The sequence below is a fragment of the Daucus carota genome, chromosome 7 (genome assembly GCF_001625215.2).
Source record: "Daucus carota subsp. sativus chromosome 7, DH1 v3.0, whole genome shotgun sequence".
Classification (NCBI taxonomy): domain Eukaryota; kingdom Viridiplantae; phylum Streptophyta; class Magnoliopsida; order Apiales; family Apiaceae; genus Daucus; species Daucus carota.
The window spans coordinates 10278469-10301402 of NC_030387.2; the positions used below are offsets into that span (position 1 = coordinate 10278469).

General features: G+C 34.4%; 3 protein-coding genes, 1 long non-coding RNA gene and 2 other non-coding genes across 8 annotated transcripts; 1 reads left to right on the top strand and 5 right to left on the bottom strand.

The window, feature by feature from the left end:
* Positions 1-653: 653 nt before the first annotated feature.
* Positions 654-7186, bottom strand: LOC108195223 (uncharacterized). Of its 3 annotated transcripts, none has more exons than XR_010285616.1 (5): positions 6785-7186; positions 5588-6690; positions 1295-5494; positions 1034-1210; positions 654-956 (listed from the first exon to the last, which is right to left on the bottom strand). It is a non-coding gene; the product is annotated as an uncharacterized LOC108195223 (transcript). The 3 variants fall into 3 exon arrangements; XR_010285617.1 differs by having other exon boundaries at positions 654-1210; positions 5588-5992; positions 6113-6690; positions 6785-7185; XR_010285615.1 differs by having other exon boundaries at positions 654-1210; positions 6785-7185.
* A 2579-nt stretch (positions 7187-9765) lies between these two features.
* Positions 9766-10955, bottom strand: LOC108195330 (glutathione S-transferase U17-like). Its single transcript, XM_017362290.2, has 2 exons — positions 10584-10955; positions 9766-10377 (listed from the first exon to the last, which is right to left on the bottom strand). The coding sequence occupies exons 1-2, from the start codon at positions 10902-10904 to the stop codon at positions 10009-10011; spliced, it is 690 nt and encodes a 229-aa protein (XP_017217779.1). The 5' UTR covers positions 10905-10955; the 3' UTR covers positions 9766-10008.
* Positions 10956-13439: 2484 nt separating this feature from the next.
* On the bottom strand, positions 13440-15624 carry LOC108195464 (glutathione S-transferase U15). The gene is made up of 2 exons (XM_017362426.2): positions 15244-15624; positions 13440-14409 (listed from the first exon to the last, which is right to left on the bottom strand). Exons 1-2 carry the CDS (start codon positions 15562-15564, stop codon positions 13924-13926), a joined length of 807 nt encoding a protein of 268 aa, XP_017217915.1. The 5' UTR covers positions 15565-15624; the 3' UTR covers positions 13440-13923.
* Positions 15625-17593: 1969 nt separating this feature from the next.
* LOC135147616 (uncharacterized) lies at positions 17594-20488 on the top strand. Its single transcript, XR_010285273.1, has 3 exons — positions 17594-18337; positions 19252-19327; positions 20168-20488. It is a non-coding gene; the product is annotated as an uncharacterized LOC135147616 (long non-coding RNA).
* A 499-nt stretch (positions 20489-20987) lies between these two features.
* On the bottom strand, positions 20988-22216 carry LOC108194096 (glutathione S-transferase U17). The gene is made up of 2 exons (XM_017360996.2): positions 21719-22216; positions 20988-21520 (listed from the first exon to the last, which is right to left on the bottom strand). Exons 1-2 carry the CDS (start codon positions 22034-22036, stop codon positions 21143-21145), a joined length of 696 nt encoding a protein of 231 aa, XP_017216485.1. The 5' UTR covers positions 22037-22216; the 3' UTR covers positions 20988-21142.
* Positions 22217-22369: 153 nt separating this feature from the next.
* On the bottom strand, positions 22370-22440 carry TRNAG-GCC (transfer RNA glycine (anticodon GCC)). The gene has a single exon. It is a non-coding gene; the product is annotated as a tRNA-Gly (tRNA).
* Between the last annotated feature and the right edge of the window lie 494 nt (positions 22441-22934).

Genomic DNA, 22934 nt, shown 5'->3' on the forward strand with positions numbered 1-22934 from the left:
GTGAAACTTCTAGATATTTGAATTACAATATTCTAATTTGTGATTAGATGAAGATGTATGACATGCGTTATTTTACATTTCTTTTCGCTTTTTTTTGAGCAATTTTAAAGATTATCAAAATGTCCTTCAATCTATAAATTATATGGATGTTTTGATAGCGTTTAAAATATCTTCAAACTATATGGGAATTTTCTGGTGTTTAAGATCAAACTGATGTAAGAGGGTGTAGATTTGACGTCATAGTTAAGTGATACAGGAGGGGACTTGATTATCAACACCATCTTTTTTATCATATGTTGCAGACACTTTATATAAATAGAAATTGGAATATATATTGTATATAAAACGACCCGTACCTTATTTTGTCGCACACACTTTATATAAATAGAAAATACTGTACAAATATTAGAAAGACGGTGAGAATAATTTCTAACCGAAATCTCATTATCGTTAGTATATCATCTAAATATATTCAAATGTAATGTACTATATTATACTTCCTCCGCTCTCCTCAATTGTTTAACATGGGGAAGAGGGCACGACACGCATTCTAATAAATAAGACAAGCATTTTAAAAATAAATTATAGAACAATACTTAAGACAAGCATTAAAATACGTGCATGCGTATAACTCTGGAGGACGGAGGGACAACTTTGGAGGACAAAGGGAGCAGATAAATTTATTTATTTAGTAGATAAAACAAAACAGAACAAAATCCCAATTAGAAAATCCAATACATTGACCACAGTCACAATGCATGGTAAATTTGAAAAAGATGAAACAGTAGATAACTTGTGGAAAGCCAAACTCCTGATTCAACAGAACTGCTGGTGCATAAAAGCATGGCAACAGGGAGCATGAGACCATCTGTCATGGTTGATTAGCTAGTTTCGCCAGAGGCTTCAAGTCCATCCGATCCCCCCACAGCTATTTCCCCTGGTTGATTAGCTAGTTTCTGGAGAGGATCAATGTAAAATCCGATTGTTTCAATACTATCCGTTTCGTAGGATCCAAAAAATCCACCAAATTTACCTGCCACCTGATAATTGAAGTCGATCGACACAAGACCTTTAGTAGGAGCACCTGGAGCACCAGGTGCGAATGGTCCATAGACGCCTTTGTTAGTATGAAACGTAAATACTTTCCTAGATAGTCGTTGTATTGACCACTCACTCTCGTAATGTACTCTGACGGATAATCAAAATTCACCTGCAACAGATTGGAAACACATTTTAGATAATATGATCATCAATAATCCATGAAAATGTTATTTCAAGTTTCTGACAGTCTCACCGTTTCCATGGAATGACTGGTTTCCTCCCTACCGATTTTTTCAGACAACACTAACTTGGTTCCTCCATCTTCGACGTAAACAAAGTACATGAAATTGATTCGATTTCGGTTGCATGAAATGAGGATTTGAGCTACTTCTGTTTTTCCTTTATGATCCCAGGGAATTCCCCTGCCGGGATATGCTGGCCCAATTCTTATCATTGCCAATATGATTTCTTATTGCAGGTAACTAAATGACTAGCAGTGTCATATATTTATACAGGCAGGAGTAAGTAGCTTTAGCATCTGCACTTCAAATACATTTTTGATTCTTTGAAATTATACTTTTTAATTAACCAACTCTCTCGGTTCGTTCATTAGTATCTTTAATTGTTGCTCTCTTTGAGAAGTGTTTGGGTGGAGTTTTTAAGCTCCACTTCTGGAGTTATAAGTTCGAAGCACTTATTCGTACCGTTTGGATAAAAAGTCGAGAAGCACTTATAAAAAGCTAAGAATCCTAACTTTTGTTTCATGACTTCTACTTTTTTTCCTAACACTTTCATCACTTATAAGTCTTAACTAACTTCTAGCTTCTACTTCACTTTTTTTTACTTTAAGCAAGAAACACTTATTTTATGCTCACCCAAACGACATCTGGTCTAATTAAGACAAATGTGTGATTGTGTTCAATTATCAAATTATTATTATTATTATTATCTATATCTATTTCTCGCTTTTTTCTTGATTTGACAGAAAAACATGAAAATCAGGTTTGCTAAAATGGGCAATCAGATGGTGAAAGACAATTATTTAGACGGGCATGATATTTATGTTTCGAGGAAGATTTAAACGAATCATATATTTATTTTAACAAAGTATCCGTAAAGAAATTCACAAGAAAAGCTAGTCATCTGGTTTAGAATCTCTATTGCTTAGCTTGGAAGTAATTCCTAACTTCTTATTTTCAATCCAGTACACCAATTTTTTGTCGCTATACCTTTATAGAAGGGGATCCGATCCTATCAAAGCTATTTCATCTGCTTGATTAGCTAGCTTCCAGGGAGGATCAATATGAAATCCAATTGCTTAAATACTATCTTTGTCGTACGATCCAAAAAATCCGCGAAACTTGCCATCTGATAATCGAAGTCTACCACCTCAGCACCTTGACTGGGATCACACAAGTGAAGTCCGGTCCGTAAGTGCCTTTGTATAGAAGTAATGGAACATAGATGATTTTTTGGATATTGTGACTAAAGACAATTGCGTCTGCTCACACAATCTCTATAACATTTTAAATCGGTTAGATAAAGATTATTTGTCATATTTGAGCCTTTACAAGCCACAAATAAACAACTATGTTGTGTTTGGTTGGGGTGAATGATTCCGGAAGGAATGAAATGAAAAATGAACTATCTTATGGGTGATTTTTAAGAAATTTCATTCCTTCCTCCATTCCATTCCCTACATCATATGCTAGATATCACCCTTTACATTTGAGATGGAATGCTCCATTCTCTCTCATCCTCAATTTCTTCTCAAATCTCATCATAGCAATTTTGCACTCCTTCAAATTTTTTCAAAACTTTCTTCCTATTTCTATTAGTTTCAAGTATTTTTTACTCATTTCATTCCATTCCATTCCATTCTCCCCAACCAAACACGACACTAATCTTTACCAAACTGCAGCTACCACTTTTGGACTGACATGTGATGAGTTATGTGTTTTGAATGTTATAATGTCCATAAAGGAAGAAACAAAAAGTATAATTGTCAACACAAACTCACCGACCAACACAATGAACAAATGGAGATGCAATAAACTATAACTAATTTTTCTAACAAAAATGTATAGGCTGCTGTTTGAAGATCCTGATTGGCTTCTTTAAAAAGATTTCAAAATTCATTTTATTCTCAGCAGCTCAGCTCCTTGTCTGAAAAATTCCATAGCTTTACACACACTGATGAGGACTATCAATTTGAGTCGGTTAGCTTTCAACTAAACCAGCTTGTTACTAAGATAAAGTACTTATTTCTAAGTCGAATAGAAGCTTTGATACTTCAGATCTCATCCTTGTTGATGAGCTACTAGCGTCTAAAGTGTCCGTGTTTTACAAGGCCAATATAGCTTAAGTAAGACAGAAAAAGATTGGTCTTCCCAAGACTTCGCTTCACAATTTTATTTTGATGAAAACAAATATACCAAGAAGGGGAAAATTTTGTTGGATTTGAAGTGGAGGCAATAAATTTACTGCACAAACTTGCATCTATCACAAAGATGGAGCTTGAAGTGCTCGCGGTTGTAAGGAGGGCTGGACTAGGAAGACTACTTTAGATAGAAGACTCTATAATGATCCGTATGTAAAGTCATACTTTTATGTTCGAGCATGGGTGCCTTGTTTCCAGGTTTATCATGAAAGGGATTTATTGCTTGGTATTTTAAGTTCTGTCATCAAGATGACTGATGAAGTTTATGACATGGATGCTAATATGTTATCCTATGACTTGTTTTAAAGGAACATAGATAACTTATTGTGATTGGTTGGCACAGAATGATAAGAATGTAACTTCTTTGTACATTGCAAATGATGAAAAATCAATACATGGATACACTAGCATTACGCTACGACCATCTGCCTCAACACTTGAGACCTTGTTTTCTCTGCTTTGGAGCATTCCCTTAAGGTCACGAAATTTCAGTACCTAAATTGATTTGGTTGTGGATTGCAGAGGAATACATAAACCAGGAGGGCACAAAAATGTTTCTAGAGGATATTGCAGAGGATTACTTGATGGATCTTATAACTAGGTCTTTATGGACCATTGACAACAAAGAGAGGAGAGTTAAAATGTCCTGATCTTGGCCAACTAATGCATCTCGAATCATTAGGGATGGCAATCGGGTCGGATCGGGTCGGGTTTCATGAAATCCATATCCAATCCGTTATATTTCGGATCGGATCGGGTTCGGGTTTGGATATTAAAATGTAAAATCCAAATCCAATCCGTCGGGTTTTTTCGGGTTTCGGATCGGATTCGGGTTTCAACCGGATATCTTAAAAAAAAAATTAAAAATTATAAACCTGTCTGAACTATGATAATTAAGTATTTTTTTTTCAAAATTAAGATTATTGGATTGGATTTTATTGGTTTAAATTAGAATAATATAAACTTAAACCATATTAATTTTCATTATTACCAATATACAATATATTTTATACAATATATTATTAATGAAGTATTTGTCTTAAATAGAAATCCTTATTCCTTTAACCTAGTCTATTGATATTGAGAGTATTATATTACATTCATCCAAATAATTAAATATAAATATGTTATATATATAGACACACACACACACATTCATATTAAATTATTTATAATATATATATAATATTCGGGTTTTTTTCGGGTTTCGGGTTCGGATCGGGTTCGGATAGGATTTCGGGTTTCGGATCGGGGTTCGGATCGGTAGAGGTCATATCCATATCCAAATCCAAAAAATTTCGGGTACAAAAATCAAATCCATATCCAAATCCAAATCCAAAAATTCGGGTTCGGTATATCCAAAAATTCGGGTTTCGGATCGGGTATCCGTCGGATCGGATTATTTTGCCATTCCTACGAATCATTGAAGTTTAATACAATTTCTTTGAGCAAAGCTGCAAAACTAAGTGATGCAATCATATTCCCCGAAAGTCTAAGCAGTCTTACTTTCTCAAATACATTTTTGGATTGGAAGGAAGCTTGGATTTTTGTTATGATACCTAACCTGGAAGTTCTCAAGTTAAAAATTCATGCCTTTGTTGGTAAAGTCCAGGAAACAAGTCCGGAAGCGTTCCCTCAGCTCAAATTTCTCAAATTTAATGAACTAGATATTGTGAATTGGACAGCTTCTCGTAATCACTTTCCACTTCTTCTGTGCTTGCAGGTGTTCCGATGCCCATATCTGAGGGAGATTCCTGAAGACTTTCATAATATATGCACGTTCGAATGGATTGAATTAATAAGGTGTAGTGATGCTGCAACAAATTCTGCAAGGAATATACAAAAACAGCAGAAGAGCTATGGCAACGAGTGCCTTGAGATCCTTCTTAACCCTTGAAATAATAATGTAGATAAGTGGTGGCAGACTTTTTGTATCTTCTTTCTCTCTCTTTTCTGCGAGTACTTGGCACATTTATTCTAGTCATGTCCTCTGATGGATGATCAAAACGTGACCTGCAACAATATTCCACAACAAATTTTATAGACAGACAGAGATAATTGTTCATCAGCCATGATGAAAACATATTTGATTTGTAAAAATCTCACCGTTTCCATGGACTGACAGGTTTCATCCTCGCCAAATTTATCAGACAAAACTCGCTTGGTTCATCCATCTTCAACATAAACAACGTACATGAAATTGATCTGATCTCGGGAGCAAAAAATGAAGATCTGTGCTATTTCTGTTTTTCCTTTATGATCCCAGGGAACCCTTGGGGGGAAATGGTGGCCCAACTTGGATTTTCTAAGTGTGTTTGCTCAATGCACACAAATCATATGATCAACAGTGTCAGAAATTTATATAGGCAGTTGCTTCAGCATCACTTTTAGTTCTTTAACATAACCCCAACCAACGACTTGTGAAACGATGACATATTTCTCTTTGAATAGCTAATTTTTTCTTTAAGTATAGTAGACAAGTGGCCACAGAGCAGCTCATCTTTAGAATCTCTGTGGTTTATCTTCAGGTCAGAGCAGTCATTGATCTTACTAACCAACTTTTTTGTTATGATTTAAATGAGTCTCGACGCTACAACTTATTATTGAGGATGCAGGGAACCGAGAATGTACCTATTTCAGATATGACCTCGCCTTTAGGACCTCATAAACAAATTTAGATAACTGAAACAAAACAAAAAAAATTTACCAAAATACAAAACAAACAATTCTCACACATCAAACACCATTATTGGACAATGACAACGCTTAAAATTACACAGTACACAACTTCTGAAAAGCCAGTCTCTGATTCAACATAGCTGCTAGGTCGAGGAAATCATGGCATTTGGGACTATGAGACCATCTCCCCATGGTTTTTAGTAGATAGTAGGAGGCTCCTCAATTTCGTCTACAGAAACCAATTTCCCTGGTTGTTTAGCTAGCTTCTCCTGAGGCTCGACATAAAATCCGATGGTTTCGATCCCATTTCCAAGGTATGATCCAAAAAATCCACATAATTTACCCCCCACCTGATAATTGAAGTCGACGAACTTACCATCGTTAATAGATTCAGTCGGAACGTATGGTCCGTAGGTGCCTTTGTTGGTATAAAAAGTTATCGACCATAAATATCTATCATACGGTGAAACTGCGTCGGTGTACTGACCACGTACTCTGGTTATGTACTCTGATGGATAATCAAAAGTGACCTGCAACAATATTTCAAAAATAAACTAAAAGCATAGGCAAAAGTTCCATGGAGAGTACCTTAGACGGATTTCTAATTATTGCCTGCAGTCTCACCGTTTCCATGGAATGACTGGTTTTATCCTCACCAAATTTAGACAACACGAGCCTGTTTCCTCCATCTTCAGCATAAACAAAGTACATGAAATTAATCCGATAGCGGGAGCAAGAAACGAAGATTTGTGCTATATCTGTTTTTCCTTTGTTATCCCATGTAGATCCCGCAGGGTGAAATGGTGGCCCGACTTTTATCATCGTCGACATGTTTTTTCCAATGTACTTAACTAAATGACTAGCAGTGTCATATATTTATACAGGCAGGGCCAGTAGCTTCAGCATCTCAGTTAAAAGTAGACGTTTGATCCTTTGAAATAATACCAGTCAGTGTAACAGAAAGTTTCTTGGTTCAATAACATATCTCTCGCTCAACGGTTCAAATATGGTCGAGAGTGGTGCCAGGTGCACAAAATTGTGTACAAAAAATTTGTATATAATGATGTGGCAATTGACGTGGTGTGTTTTAGTTAAAGTTGTTGATTTAAATATACGAGACTCATTTCAATTAAAACCCATCACATGTTATTATGTACAAAATTTTGTACACATTTATTTGGATCAGGCATTTTTCTATCAAATACAAAACGAATCCAAGTGCAGGAGCTATGTTTAATTATATAAAAAAAAGTTGGTCATCACCTTTAATCTCTTTTGCTTAGCTGGGAAGCAATGAATAATCTTAACTTTTATTTTCAACTAGTACACAGTTTTTTTGTCGCTATCATGTAAAGACCCAAACATAGATACCATGCACCACGGAATCACCTTTACCGGAAGGAGAACAGCTTGATTATTTGTGATTTGGCCATTTCTTAAAAGATTTGCGTGAATCATCACTCAAGTCTTTATAAAATGATAGAATAGGTATCATTTTTGAATAAATGAGTTCATTCAATAATAAAAAGTCATACGGCATCTACATAAACAATCGCGTCGAACAAACAAAACACAGAAACAATCACCGATTAATCCATTCTTCTTGGAGATAAAATCATGTGATATGTTGAAGATGATATATACACATGTTACGCCACTTTCGCTTCCGTCATAACCATAACCAGTTTGAACTATCGACTGAGAATGCTATCCCCGAACAACTTTTACTACTAAATCAAACACCATACTCACACAAATGATGAGAAAATAACAAAACTCACACAAACGGTGAGAAAACAAAAACCACAATCACAACCTAGCAACCTTAGATTTGCAAATGCGTAAGTGAAATACTAGCTAAATCAAAACAATCCTTAGATCTGGGAACAATCCCACAAAAACACCGGGAAGAACGAGAAATCTGTAGCTCCGTGGAATTGAGATCTAAGAGAAAGAAGGTCAAATTGGAAAAGGTTTTGAATCCTTAGATCCGAAAAACAAACTAATACCAAAATTTAATAGAAAAATTTTAAAACAAAATTTATTGAAGGAAGAAAAAAAAAATATAAAAGATTTTGGGGCTTTCCACCGGTTGAGATCCGGTAGAAGCCCCCGGCTGCCAAGCAAGAAAAAGAGAGAGGCGCAGGTCTCCTAATTTGACCTTAAAATATATGAAAGACGTGAGTGTGCAATTAATAGAATAGGTATCATTTTAATTGGGGCACATAATTGTATAAAAAGGTGTGTGTATATAATAACATGTGCTGAGTTTTAATTGGAATGTGGTTATTTATTTACATTAACAACCCCAATTAAAACTCACCACATCAATTATCATATCATTATATACAATTTTTTTTTACATAATTTTGTGCTACTAGCACTACTCTATTACAAAATTTGGTGGTATTCAATCAGATTTTAAATTATACTCAGAAATCTGATGTTATTTTTTAAAATCCATTAAAATTTAATAGTATTCAAATTCTGATTGATTTTTATGAATTTCATAAAATAATAGATTTTGTGGGATTACTCGATATATTTTTAATTTTTTGAAATTGTACCAAAGTCAATGATATTTTGAAATATTGTGCTTAAGCCGAACGAATCTATATATATAAACTCTGCGACATTTTATTAAGAATTTGCATAAAATCAAAATCACATACAATTTATTAAAATTCATATATAAAAAACAATCCATTAATCAACAAGATTACCTACTTTACTAAGAATTAAAAATTCCATGAGTTCAAAAACAGGGTTTTGAGAGTCTGACTCCCAAAACTAACCGTCACTTTTCCATTCTTCACCTTCATCCTCTTCATCTACCAAATCTTTTTCACTCTCCCATCTTCTCCACTATTTACCAGTTTATTGTTTTTCAATAAAATCGAGTGTTGATTAAACCTCGAAGATTCCAATTGAGTTTTATTCTCTGATCTATTTCGGATTTGAGTTTAAGCTTGATTGTTTTCTGAATAAATCAGATCTTTTGAAATCAAAGTTCCAATTGTGTTTTCCCGTATCGCCTTTTGGCGTGTGTTGATTTAGTACCCATTTTTTTGGGTGATTCCGCGTTGTTATATTTGTGGTTGTTATGTTTTTCTGTGTTATCAATGAGAATGATTGGGATGGAGTTTTGAAAGATCTGGCTTATCGCATCATTAATACTTTCGGCATGTTTATAGCTGGCTCCCGGCATGTAGATAGCAAAACGGTGGCGATCGCATGTGCTCACCTTTCACAAAATATTATAGTTGTTCATTATTCGAGGACTCTTATTTCTCATTGCTTAGTTCTTACAACTGAGTCGCTTGAACACCGCAACAGCCATGGAACTATTGTGAAGGTCAATTGTGAAGCTACCATTTTCGGGATTGATGTAGGCTGGATTACTCGAGAAGTCTTTGTATTCATTTTCAGTTTCAGAATCCTTGGATTGAGTGTGTTAAGCAGTTTAGGAACAATGCGGCTATTTGTTTAGCTCGTTTTATTGTTTATCAGCCTGATTGCATTGTCAGTTGGGATTTGTCCCGACTAGACTTGTTTTAATTTAATGGAATGAATTTGCATTTTGTCAAAAAAAAAAAAACAATCCATTAAAATCTCAATCGAATACATCCTCTTTAATTTCAATATTAATGATATAAAATACAAGGAAACCATGTAACAATATCAATAATTAACAACTAAAATACAAGATAACTAAGTAGAGAAAACAATGAAGACAACAAAAAACTGAACCAAATACAGATTGACCAAGTAGGAAACGATGAAGCACCAAATTCACTCATTTGCTTTCACAAGAATAAATATAAAAAAATTTAGATATTATAAGCTGCTTATTTTGAAGCAGGTTTGGCCGTGGCTTGCATCTTCTTAAGAAGCTGCAGAAACACTTGAGGCTCAGGAACAACATTCTTCACAGCATCATTCGACATGAAAGTGTCAGCCCATTCGACGAGCCCTGGGGTTTTGGCTTTCTGTATCAACTTGATGCTGTTCAGATTTTCCATAGCCCTGATGAATCCCAAGCAGCTTCCGAAAGCAATATCAATGTACCCAATTTTATCTCCTCCAAAATAGGCCTCGCCTTGGCTACATTTCCAATAGGCCTCCTCCAAAAGCCCCATCCCTTCTTCCAATCGCTCTATCAACGCCACTTTTTCCTCCCCTTGGGCCGTTCTAAGATCCCTCATCAATGGAACTAGCTGCAAAATCCATAACAACATTTCATAAGTAGGCTATAAATGTAAATTATACTCTCTCCGTCTCCTTTTACATGTCCACTTTGACTTTTGACCCGTCAAATCGACTAAAATTTACATGTATCATATAATTTTAGAAAACTGAAAACATTTACAAAATAAGTGCAAACACGCATATCCAAATTATATTGTTTAGCCAAAAAATGTACCTTGTCATCAAAATACGCAACCCAGAATCGAGCCACAGAACGATCATAAGCATCACAAGGAAGAATAGAGTAACCATTACCGGTCCAAGTTTCGTCAATGTACTGAAGAATGACAAGCGACTCAGAAATGCACTTATCACCGTGGATCAGAACAGGGACCTTCTTATTAACAGGGTTAGACCTTATCAAAAGATCACTTTTAGAACTCAGATTCTGCTCAATGTACTCATACTCCACCGATTTAAGATTAAGAGCAATCTGAACCCGGTTCGCATACGGGCTATAGGCTGTGCCCAGAACTTGTACACCGCTTGATACCATGCTGATTAATTTGTGTATAACAGAACGCAGTATTGAATTGTTTGATGAGGAAAGCTGCATGTAAGATCTTGGTATTTATACACTCTGCGGCTGCATGAAATGCGCGGATTTAGCATTGAAATGAAAATGAAAATTGAATTATGATGTAGGGGATGAGGTGTGTTGCACTTACGAGAGACTGTTGTGCTGTGAAAATTCTGGCTAAATGATTAAAATGTGTGGATTAGTATGAATGCGACTTATAAGTCAAATGGGTCCGCAAGGGAGTCAATTAATTAATTTATAAATTATGCACCATTACGATAGAAACACGAGTGGATTGTGAATATACGCAAGTCAATTGAGCGGTTGAGCCGTGTTGCATCCTCACATGACCTGCCGTATCACATACCAATGATACCATACGAGGCCGGCAGGAAAATAGAAAGTTCCTTTTTTTTTAAGAAATTATTTGTTATTTCTAAGTGATTTTTTATTGAAACAAACACGTTAATCTAATAACGAAAAATCACACAGCACGAGTTGAACAAATAAAAAATTATAATGTCTGTTCTCGTAAAGAGACAATTAAACAATATTTTCAAAATGAGTACTCATTTTATGCATTTTTGTTGAATTACTAATTATATCATCTTCATAATGTCTTGATGGAACTATCATTCAGGGCCGGCCCTTGGACAAGGCGACCAAGACGAACGCCTAAAGCACCGATGTCTCAGGGGCACCAAAAAATTTAGACATACAGTATGTAGTATATATTATGATGAATTTATATATTTATATATTTATATATTTACATGTATTTGAATTGATTGTGTTATTAATTTTAAAACAATATTTTTGATTATGTCATTGTATATTTGAATATATGTAAATTTTTCTTTTACGATCTTGAAAAATAGGGGCACCATTTTCAAAAATCGTCTAGGGCACCCGAATCTTTAGAAGTGACCCTGTTATCATTTGAGCTATCGATCAAATCTGCAATTTCATACAAAATTCATCACCAAATCAAGACCTCCGCTTAAAATCAAGAAGCGAAACAAACCTCTCACCAAGGAAATGAAATAATCTGAAAATACAAGTCGAAAACCGAAATAAAAACAAACAACAAATAAAAATCTGAAAAATTTAGATCTGATTGTCGAAACCACAAAATAGACGATTAACTTCAAAAGTAAACCCGGAACTTCAAATATGTCGATCTGAAAAACATCCGAAATCTAATAATAAAAAAGCTTCCCGAAAAGGAAGATTATTGAATGAAACAAATCAATAAAATAAATAAAAGAGCTTGGACGTTTAATTGGATAAAATCGATGTAAGCGCCGTCCGCTATAGATTTTAAGAGGAAGGACAAGCTGAGAGAAAACAGAGTCGAAGGGTTATTTTTTCGAAACGGAAAAATATTTATAAGTGAAAGTGAATTTATATGTATATGTTATGATTTACTGTAATTCTTACTTATATAAAATAATTCATTTATATATTAAAAATCATCTTTAATTTATTACTACATTATATATTTTTATGAATTCAAATTATCCTAAATATTGGTGATTTATATATAATCTAATTGTTAATTAATCAAGTGGAAACACGGTCGCTTGCTTAATCATTGTTATACACTGAACCGATTAAATCTCCGATTATTTAATTAATTATTTGATTAATTTTAAATTAATTTAATTAAACTTTATCTCGTCTCTCCACTGATTGAACACTTCATGTTTTTTATGGCTCAAGTTCCCAAAAAAAAAAGGATAAAGAAATTAAAATTTTCACCATCTCATATTAAAATTTATAATTATTAAGTTGATATATAAGTTTACAAAAAATGGGAGAATAAATTTAGTTGAAAAGTGGGTACGGTGGTGAGACCTATCAAAATTTAATAATAAATTGAGATACTGGCGGAAAATATTAGTGAGTGTAATAGTGTTTATTTAGTAAAAAGAGAGTATAAAATAGAGAAGTAGCAGGTGTAACAGTGAAAAGTAGTGTTCAAAAATAATGAGTACAATAGGTTATTTTTTTTAGACGTCTCAAAAAGATAGAAGGGTTATATAAAATAGGACGGAGGGAATAATATAAAATGCTATATATTACAATATTTTAACATGTTTTATACAATTTTCCTTTTCTTTTGAAAGATTCTAATAAGCAGCCTCTCGAATAGTATAATACTAGAGACAGAGCGACAATGCAAATAAATCACAAACTTTATTTTCTTAATAAAATCAACAGCACCACAAAACGAACATACACAATCTGCATCTTCAAAGTACATGACTAGATGAAATCCTGCATGGCTGCATATTACTTTGCAGCAGCCACTAGGGGAGAGCATGGGTCGGTTCGGTCCGGTTTTTGGATAAAACCGGAACCGCAACCATATATCTCCGGTTTTTAAAATCGAAAACCGCAACCGCCGGTTCGGATTCGGTTTCGGTTTCGGTTTGAAAAACCTCGGTTCGGTTGTAAACGGTTCGGTTTCGGTTACAAAACCGACAAATATATAAACGACAAAATAAATACAAAATAGGCTGATAATTGCAATACAAAAATATATAAATTTACATCGTAATTTAACACAAATAATAGGAGGAATGCATTTTATGTTTCAGGCTTGCAGATGAGAGAATCAAGTTAGAATTTCATAAAAAGATGATTTAAGTTTCCACATTTAGCTAAATATTTCACTTCTGCCAAAATCACAAAGGATTGTGTATTGCTTGCCTCCCCATCCTAGATCATAGATATAAAAATAAAAAGGTCCAAAACCAGTGATGGACTATCTAATAAAAAGTATCATAATGTCAGGTTAATATTTCAGTAAGCAGGGGCCTGGAAGTATAAACTAATGCAGATGTGGAGTAAATAAATTGGATATAACAAATCTCAGTTGTTATATATATATAAATTATATATAAAATATTTATTATTTGAATTATATTTTAATAACCGGTTCGGTTCGGTTTTATCGGTTCGGTTGAGACGTATAACCGGAACCCAACCATTAAGTTCGGATCGGTTTTAAAATTTTCGGTTTCGGTTTCGGTTCGGTTTTGTTCGGATCGGTTTTTCCCGGTTTTCTTCGGTTTCGGTTCGGTTTCGGTTTTAATTCGGTTTTTTGCTCAGCCCTAGCAGCCACTGCTCTAGCTCTGTAGTAATTCATGACCTCCACAGCTTCATCAGTGCTGGGCAAAATATTCTTAACAACATCGTTAGAAATAAATTTGTCCACCCATCTAACCAGTCCTGGAATTTTAGTTTCGTCAAGCAGCTTCACATTTGCCATTACCTCTCTTGCTTTAATCCAATTCACCATGGTTCCAATAACAATGTCAAGAAAACCGATTTCATCTCCGCCAAAATAAGCCTTCCCTTTGCTTATTTGAACAAATGCCTCATCCAATAGCACCAGCCCTTCTACTGCCCGCGCCACGGCTGCCTCCTTGGCTTCTCCTTCTGCGGTACTAATCTCCCTCCACATTGGAATCCACTGCAATGGAAAATGGTCTAAGCTGACAAAAAAGAAAGGCTAATAGACGTGTTTGCGTGAATATTTAAATTTCTAGAATCTCGTACTTTAAAGTTAACGGAAATTAGCACAAACATAAAAGTTAATATTCCTTCCGTTTTTGAATTTTTGTCTTTTGATTTTTTAGCACACATTTTAAAGTGAAATGTTATTTTCGAGTAAATCCTTCTGTGAATAAAAGTATTGATATACTACCTCCATTCCAAAATAATAGTCGCTTTGACTTTGTGCACGTATTTTGAGGTGTAAAAAAAACATATTTCTACACATTTTTTTTGAAATTTTCTTTTTCTGAATAAAAGTTTAACATCTCTATTTTTATTTAGAAAAAGAAAATTTCAAAAATAATATGTAGAAGTATGTTTTTTTTGCACCTCAAAATACGTGCACAAAGTCAAAGCGACTATTATTTTGGAATGGAGGGAGTAATATTTATATCTGGAAACAAATTTTTTAATAATATTTTAACTATACGATCAAAGCACTTTAATATGTGTCAAAAAGTCAAAAGGCAGATATCTATGAACATAGAGAGTATGAAATAAAGGCCCTGTTTGGATTGTGGAAGCAGAAGCTTCCAGCTTCTGCTTTTCTTGACCCGTTTGCGTAAAGAAGTAGAAGCACTTTTAAGAAACTGAGAATGCTAGCTTCTCTCTCAGAGCTTCTACTTATTTTCCAAACACTTTATTCATTTATTTACTTCTCACTTCTACTCCACTTTTTAATTTAAGTAAGAAGTCACTTCTTTAAAGCTAACCTAAACGGCCCCAAAGATGCTGAGGAGACTGAATTTACCTTTTCATCGAAATATGCAGCCCAAAATCGAGCAACAGCCCGATCATACGGATCACAAGGGAGAAGAGAGTAGCCATTACGAGTCCAGGTGTCGTCGATGTATTGAACAATAACAAGGGATTCGCAAATGCACTTACCGTCGTGGATCAGAACAGGCACTTTCTTGTTAACAGGGTTGGATTTGAGGAGAAGATCACTTTTGGAGAATAGATTCTCCTTGATGAACTCGAAATCGACGGATTTTAAATTGAGAGCTATTTGAACCCGGTTCACGTATGTGCTATATGTTGTGCCCACAACTTGTACACCACTCGAAACCATGATGAGTTGAGTATATTAAGTGAAACTTTATAATTTGAATGATATTAAATTGATGAGAAATTAAAGTGGCATCCACTACTTATACTCCCTCCGTCCCCCTGAGTTGTATACATTGGGGGACGGGGACGCGACACGGATTTTAATGCTCCTGTAAAGTGTAGTTGTGTAATTTATTTTTAAAATTTTCTTTTTCTGAATTAAAGTTTGGATGTTATATTTTTATTCAGAAAAAGAAAATCTCAAAAATAAGTTACGGAACTATATTTTATAAGAGCATTGAAATGCGTGTCGAGCAGTTGAAAGGAAACGTATACAATTAAATGAGACAGAGGGAATATTAGTTATGCATGAAAATGGCTCTCGGGCTCGGACCTAATGCGCGAAGATGATAATATTAATTATTATATCAGGCGAAAGTAAAATTGTTAACTACACTATGATGTATGTGATGACTCAAGTCGTGTCTTTCCTGCCAACCGCGAAGGCAGGAATTTCATCCAGCGAGCCGATATCCTCATTCCTCGCCCTCAGATACATAAAGATAATAAGCATTATCACATTGAATAAATCATATTTTATGAAGATCTGACTCTAAGTAAGATATTAAAATTTCATAAAATGATGATTATTTACTTACGAATATAATGAATTAAAAAAATAATATGTATATGAGTTGGGATCGAATATGAATATGGATCATATTCGGGTATTCGGGTAGAATTATATAATGAAAAATTATATGAGACCTAATCTGAGTGGGTATACGAGTGCTCATATCCAGGATTATATATTATCCGAGCTTAATTTTTCCGCCAGATTTGGATCGTTTTCAAAACGAATATGAAACATGTATCATATTTTCGAGTCGGATATAAAATCGATACACCGGATAGTCTCTGGTTATGAACTCAGCAATGACATAATGTTTTTTGCTATATCACGAGTGATGACTGATGACATTAGTTATTAGTGCCATTGCCATACTCCGGATAAAATTACCAGGTTTTGCCAATATTTTACTAGCATTTTGCTTTAACGCGAATACCATTTTGCTTGCGGATAATCGAGAATACCATTTTTATAGAATATCCTCGTATAAGTATCACTGAAATGAGCATAGGGTGTGAATTATTATTTTTTGTTTTCTAAAAGGTTTTTTTTTTTTTTTTTTTTGAAAATTCTAAAAGGATTGTTAAAATTCCCGGAATAAGTATATTCTAAAAATTTCATTTTTTTACTATTCTCAAATACGTATACCGCCTCTTTATCCACACATCACTACTCATCTTATATACTCATTGTATGGTCCTTTTAAATTGGATTATAAACAGCAGTGGAATATGTTTACAATATGGAAACACGAGCAGGGTCTCTGGTTGGCCGCTAGCCTATAATCTGATACTCACACTCGGATCCCTACTCGAACCATATATGTCTGTTATGCAGAAATACCACCTTAGTCAGAAAGAGTTTCGACACAAGCCGTCCAAGACCTCCAATCGTAATTTTGGATATAGCCTCCCCCACATCATACAACTGCAGCATGCAACCTCAGGATCAACTTCTTAATCATCAGCTCAGCATGCAACCTCAGGATCAATTTCTTAACCATCGGTTCGGATACCACTTGTTGGGCCGCGCAACATCCGTTAACTCCGCATTAGTATGATAACCGTGGCCAAGCCTGCACGGATTTTTTTTCGGACTCCTCCCAAAAGGCATCATACTCATGAAATTGTTTGGCTGCTTATAAAGACAAAGGGTTAATTATCAAGTTGGTCACTGAAGTGGGCTTAATGTATCAAGTTGGTCACTGAACTCAAAACGGTATCAAGATGGTCACTAAAGTCACTATAAATATCAAACAAGTACCTTGAAATATGAGTTCAAGTAGTAAAAATATTATTTATAAAGTTTTACACATTATTTTTAAATGTTAGCACAACCAACTAAAAGGTTATGATTTCTAGTATTTAAAATAATATATTTATATTTTATCAAGTTTATTTATTATTTATATTGTAACGACCACAAATTTCAAGTAAATGAATAAAAAAAAATATATTTAATTTTATGCATATAAAATTTATTATTATCTAAATAAATTGTGAGTTTAATATATATATAAAAATGTTGGTACGTAAAATATTTGATGATGGTACGAGTTTGATAATTTATTTTGGTGCTGGCCAGTAGCTTAATCTATTCGGCGATATTAAATTTAGGAATCCGTTACATGAATGAACTAGTAGACGCGAATAGTTGAATTATTCTACGACTCGGAAATAAATGTTACGGGATGGCTAGAATAATTATTTAATTGTTAATATTCTATAAATCGCGAAGTATTTAGAAACGGTGAGAACAATTATTTAGTTAACAATTTTATATAATATTCAAATATTTAAATAGTAGCATTAATTAAATCGGAACCGAAAATATTCGGGAATAAAACGATCAAAATAACGCATTCTTCGAGTCGTTACTTGTGGAGCAAGAAAAAATAAAAAAATAATAATAAAAAATAATAAAAAAATATATATGTACTTGGTGACCAAGTAAACTTGGGGCCCAAGTATTAATTAAGAGCTAATTAAACTATTATTAGTAGTTAATTATGATTAAAATGTTAGTATAAAAACCGAGAAGATGCATTCATCATTTCTTTTACAAAAAAATTAAGAAGTTTGGGTGTAGCAGATTTAGATAAAAATCAAGCCGGAGGAATTTAGCAGGTCAGGAGAAAGTTAACTACAAGAATCAATAGCACAAGGTATCTATTTATACACTTTCTTCTCCTTAAATAAGTTGGTTAATTTTCTTTTAAATGGTGAAAATTGCCGGTGGACCATTTTCCCTTTCTTTTTCCCTGTAATAAACTAGATTCTACTTTCAAGTGTTAAAGTCTAAGCAGACATATTTGGTGAGGTTCTGTAATTCTCCAATATATATATTAAGGCTAAAGTCAGGTTTTATATAATTGGGGATTTTGGTTTAATGGTGGACAATTGAATAATTGGGACTGTTGAAACTTGTATTGGTTTGAATTGGGTTTGCAAAAATGGAATAACGGAGGAAAGGAGGGAGCAAAGAGGCCAGAATGGTAAACTCAAAAGCTGAGAATTTCTTAAAACAATTATACTAATAATAATATTAATGATGATAATATTAAGATACAATAATAATAATAATAATAGAAAATAAGAATAAAACAATAGAATTGGTGAAGTAGTTCTGAGTGGGATTTAGAAATTAAACATAATAGTTTAAAATTATTTAAGTGGTGAATGTTGGAGATTAAAGAATTAATTTAGTTATCATAAATCAACGGAATTTCCATTGAATTGGGATTGAGAGGATAATAGTACATTAAGTTTGTTTATTAAAAATGATGTTTATTATCAAGCAAGCAAGAATCTGCCGAATTTTTAAAATAAGATAGAACCTCGAGTTAGGTGGGATATCGTCGACTATTTATTGGGAGTATTATAGACATGCTTAAATTTAACAAATAACAAATAGAAATAGAAATAGAACACATAAAGGAAAAGGAGTTGATTAGTTAACCATATATATAAATATATAAATCACTCGGGACTAAAAGTTGTGTGAGATTAAATATGATTAAGTAATTTATTGAAAATCTCCTGAGATCATTATTACTAAATTTTCTATTATGTGACGTAGAATATTAATTCTTGGAAAAGGCGAAGCCAGTTATATATTAAACACTCGGAAATAATAATCAAGCTAAGGACGACAGGCAAGTTCACTATCCTTGTCTCGACGTGAAATTTTTCGTGTCTATTTCATAATTTTGTGATAAGTGTTGATTGTGAAAATATTTCATTTCGTACCATTGTGAATTGAGAAAATGTCTCCGTTTCATTTTGAAGTCTTTAAAGATATTGTGCACATATGATCACTTTCTATAATTCGAGCCCTCCCATTGTTCGGGAATGAGCTAGTCCTATAACGATAATATTCAGAATCTTTGAAACTCGAAGTGAATACATGGCAGCGATGATCTCACCACAATTAACTTACTCCCTTTTTGGAGATCATCTTATTCTTTGGAATTTAATTCTTTTAATTATTTCTTCACTTCTACCTTCGGGTAATCTTTGTTGAAAGGGTGCATTGTTCGCACTTCTTTGGTAGAGATGAGGTTTGTGAGAATTTCCTTGTATTCGGAGGAATCTGTTCAAGCTGGTCAACACGAATTTATTAAATTCGTGGTAGAGTTGAATTTACTATCTGGTAAGGCAGATAGTTTAGGGTTACAAATGTTAACCCTTATGCTAGCAAATGAGAGTGGTAGGTGGGTCTTGTGCAGTTACGATCAGACTGCAAAGGTCACACAGGAGAACGGTATTCACGAAATGGTGCTGATCGAGCCATGTAGTGTTACCGAAAGGTGGAAGACCAGCGTTTTCTTTATTTGAACTTGTGTTGTCATTTGACGGTAGCTGCTTTGTTGCTTTGACTTGAATTGTTTTCAATGCCTTACGTGCATATTCTGTTGATTGTTATTTTGTTCTATGTGGACTTGCTGAGCAATTTGATTGCTCATTCTTGCATCCATTTTATTCTTTTTGAGCAGTAAATAGTGAGTATGGCACAACTCAAGAGAACCGCCCGGAAATGGGTTTTTGGCAAAGGCAGGGAAAAGGCGCATCACCCAAGCTGAGACTGCTAGACTACACTGCTTGTTAGTACGAGCTATAGTTATTATAATGGTCTAAAATCAGACTTCCCTTTATGTAATAAAGTTAGACTCGGTAGTAATGTTGTAAGACAAGCGATCCTGGACTTGTGGGGCAAGAGTTGGATTATGTAATATTAATATGTAATTCAAGTGTTGTTTTGAGCCAGATGTTTAGTGGCGGATCAGATCTGCGGGATGTGGATCTGGGGGCGTCACAGATATTTTATTTTATAGTTATTTTTTTGTTTTAGTTAAAAATAAATAATAAATAAACTTAATAAAATCTAAATATATTATCATAAATATTAGAAGTCATAACCTTTTACTTGGTTTTGGTAATATTCAAAAATAATATGTAAAAATTTATAAATAATACTTTTACTGCTTCAACTTATATTTCAAGGTACTTGTTTGATATTTATGGTCACTTCAGTGACCATCTTGATACCGTTTTGAGTTCAGTGACCAATTTGATACATTAAGCCCACTTCAGTGACCAAATAGATAATTAACCCTAAAGACAAATCGTCTTTATCTTTCCGATGCGAGACTTGGGTTGAGACCTACTCAACAGTTACAATAGAGATAAAGTATGTACTTATCGAAGTACTGAACAATAACAAAGGACTCACAGTTGGCTTATTGTTTTAAATAAGAACAGGTAATTTCTTGTATACAGGATTACATCGAATGAGTAGTTCAATTTCTGGATTCATACTTCAAAATGCAAGCTCAAATATATTAATAGCGACTATGGCCTTAAAAATGTGAAATCCACTCTGCAACTTTCCGATAAAGAAGGTTACAATAATAAATATGATTATTATTGTTGTTATTCGCACAACACAATGGCAAATCGAAAATGCAACATCAAGCTGGTTTCTGCGGAGCTCTCATTTTGGCCATAAGCACCTTGGAGAACTCATACAACTTGTCGGTTTCAGGCATGACATCCTTGACAGCAGCATCTGCGCAGAAGTTCTCGGCCCACTTGACGAGTCCAGGACTATAGGCTTCATCAATCAGTTTCACCTTGTGCGCCTTCTCTGTAACTCTAAGCCATCCCAAGAAGCATCCCAGTGCAATGTCAAGGAACCCGATTTTCTCCCCTCCGAAAAACATCTTGCCTTTGCTGCATTTTGTGTAGGCATCTTCCAGCAAAACCAGTCCTTCTTGGACTAGCTTTATTGCCGCTTTCTTCTCTTCCTCCCCCCTGGCTCTTGCTATTTTAGACATCGACGGAAACCACTGCACCAGCAATTTTGCTAGTTATCAACAGATCATTTTTACACATAATGATTGAACTAATAAAATAAGGAAACTATAAGGCCAAAAGCTACTACAAGCATTTTGTATGTTAATTATCAACCAAGTTGTGATACCATGTTAGATGACTAATTGTCGTGTAATCAGAGAAAACCACTAAATGGATATTATAACACAAACCTTTTCGTCAAGGTAAGCAGCCCAAAAACGGGCTATGGCACGATCATATGGATCAGAAGGCAGAATTGATTCACTTGAAGTCCAAACCTCATCAATGTACTGAACAATAACAAGGGACTCAGAAATGGCCTTGTCGCCGTGAATTAGGACAGGGATTTTCTTATGAACCGGATTGGATTTGAGAAGAAGCTCACTTTTCGAGCCAAGGTTCTCCTGCAGGAACTCATAATCGACAGATTTTATATTCAAAGAGATCCTAGCCCTCATCACAAATGGACTTGCCCATGCACCTAAAACTTTCACTTCACTCGAGCTCATGATATTACTGACAGATGAACAAAACTCAAATGTGTATGACTGACTAGCTATGATAAACTTTTATACTAAAGGGAAGCTATTGTGTTGTAAATTTTGCTGGTAAGCAGTTAATTCTGGTAGGTTGGATTCATGAATGAGATAAATGAAAGATCGGCTGTGCATTTAAGTGTGTTGAAGAGCTGTTCTGCACCACTTCATGATAATGTACTGTGAATTCTGGGACACTTGATGACTCAGTTGAATGGTAGGTGAATTATGTGGTTGTGTCTTTGTGGCTAGCAGGATTTCTGAGCACAGGTTGTTGTTAAAATTGGGGGAAATGAGTTCAAAAAATGCACCAGCCGGGAATCGAACCCGGGTCTGTACCGTGGCAGGGTACTATTCTACCACTAGACCACTGGTGCTTTGATGTTCCAGTTGTCCAAAATAATGTTATTTACTAGCTAAGTTTCTTTATTATACTACAAATGGTAAATGAGCCTTGTTACTTCTCACTTGAAGAATCCTTCTTCAGCTCTCTATCAAGTCCATACTAATCTCACCATAAATTTTGCATAATATCCTTCTAAGCCAAGAAAACTACCGAGTTCTTTAACACTCGTCAGTACCAGCGAATCTTCCGGGAATCTGTTTCAACCCTTGTAGCAAACTTCAATTGCCAGAAGTAGTTTAGCAAAAAGATAAATAAATTTCCAGAAGTATTCCCTAACAAAGCAACACTACTAGTCCTTGGCATTTTAAGGAATTTACTGCTAAAATATCAAATACTGCAGCAAGATGGTTCGATACAACTTTCAAGCAGCCCGTGTACTTCTGGTATCTGATAAAACGAAATCTCGCCTCAAACACACTTCTTCTCATAAAATTTGGACAAACACTTAAAAAAAAAGGTAACTCA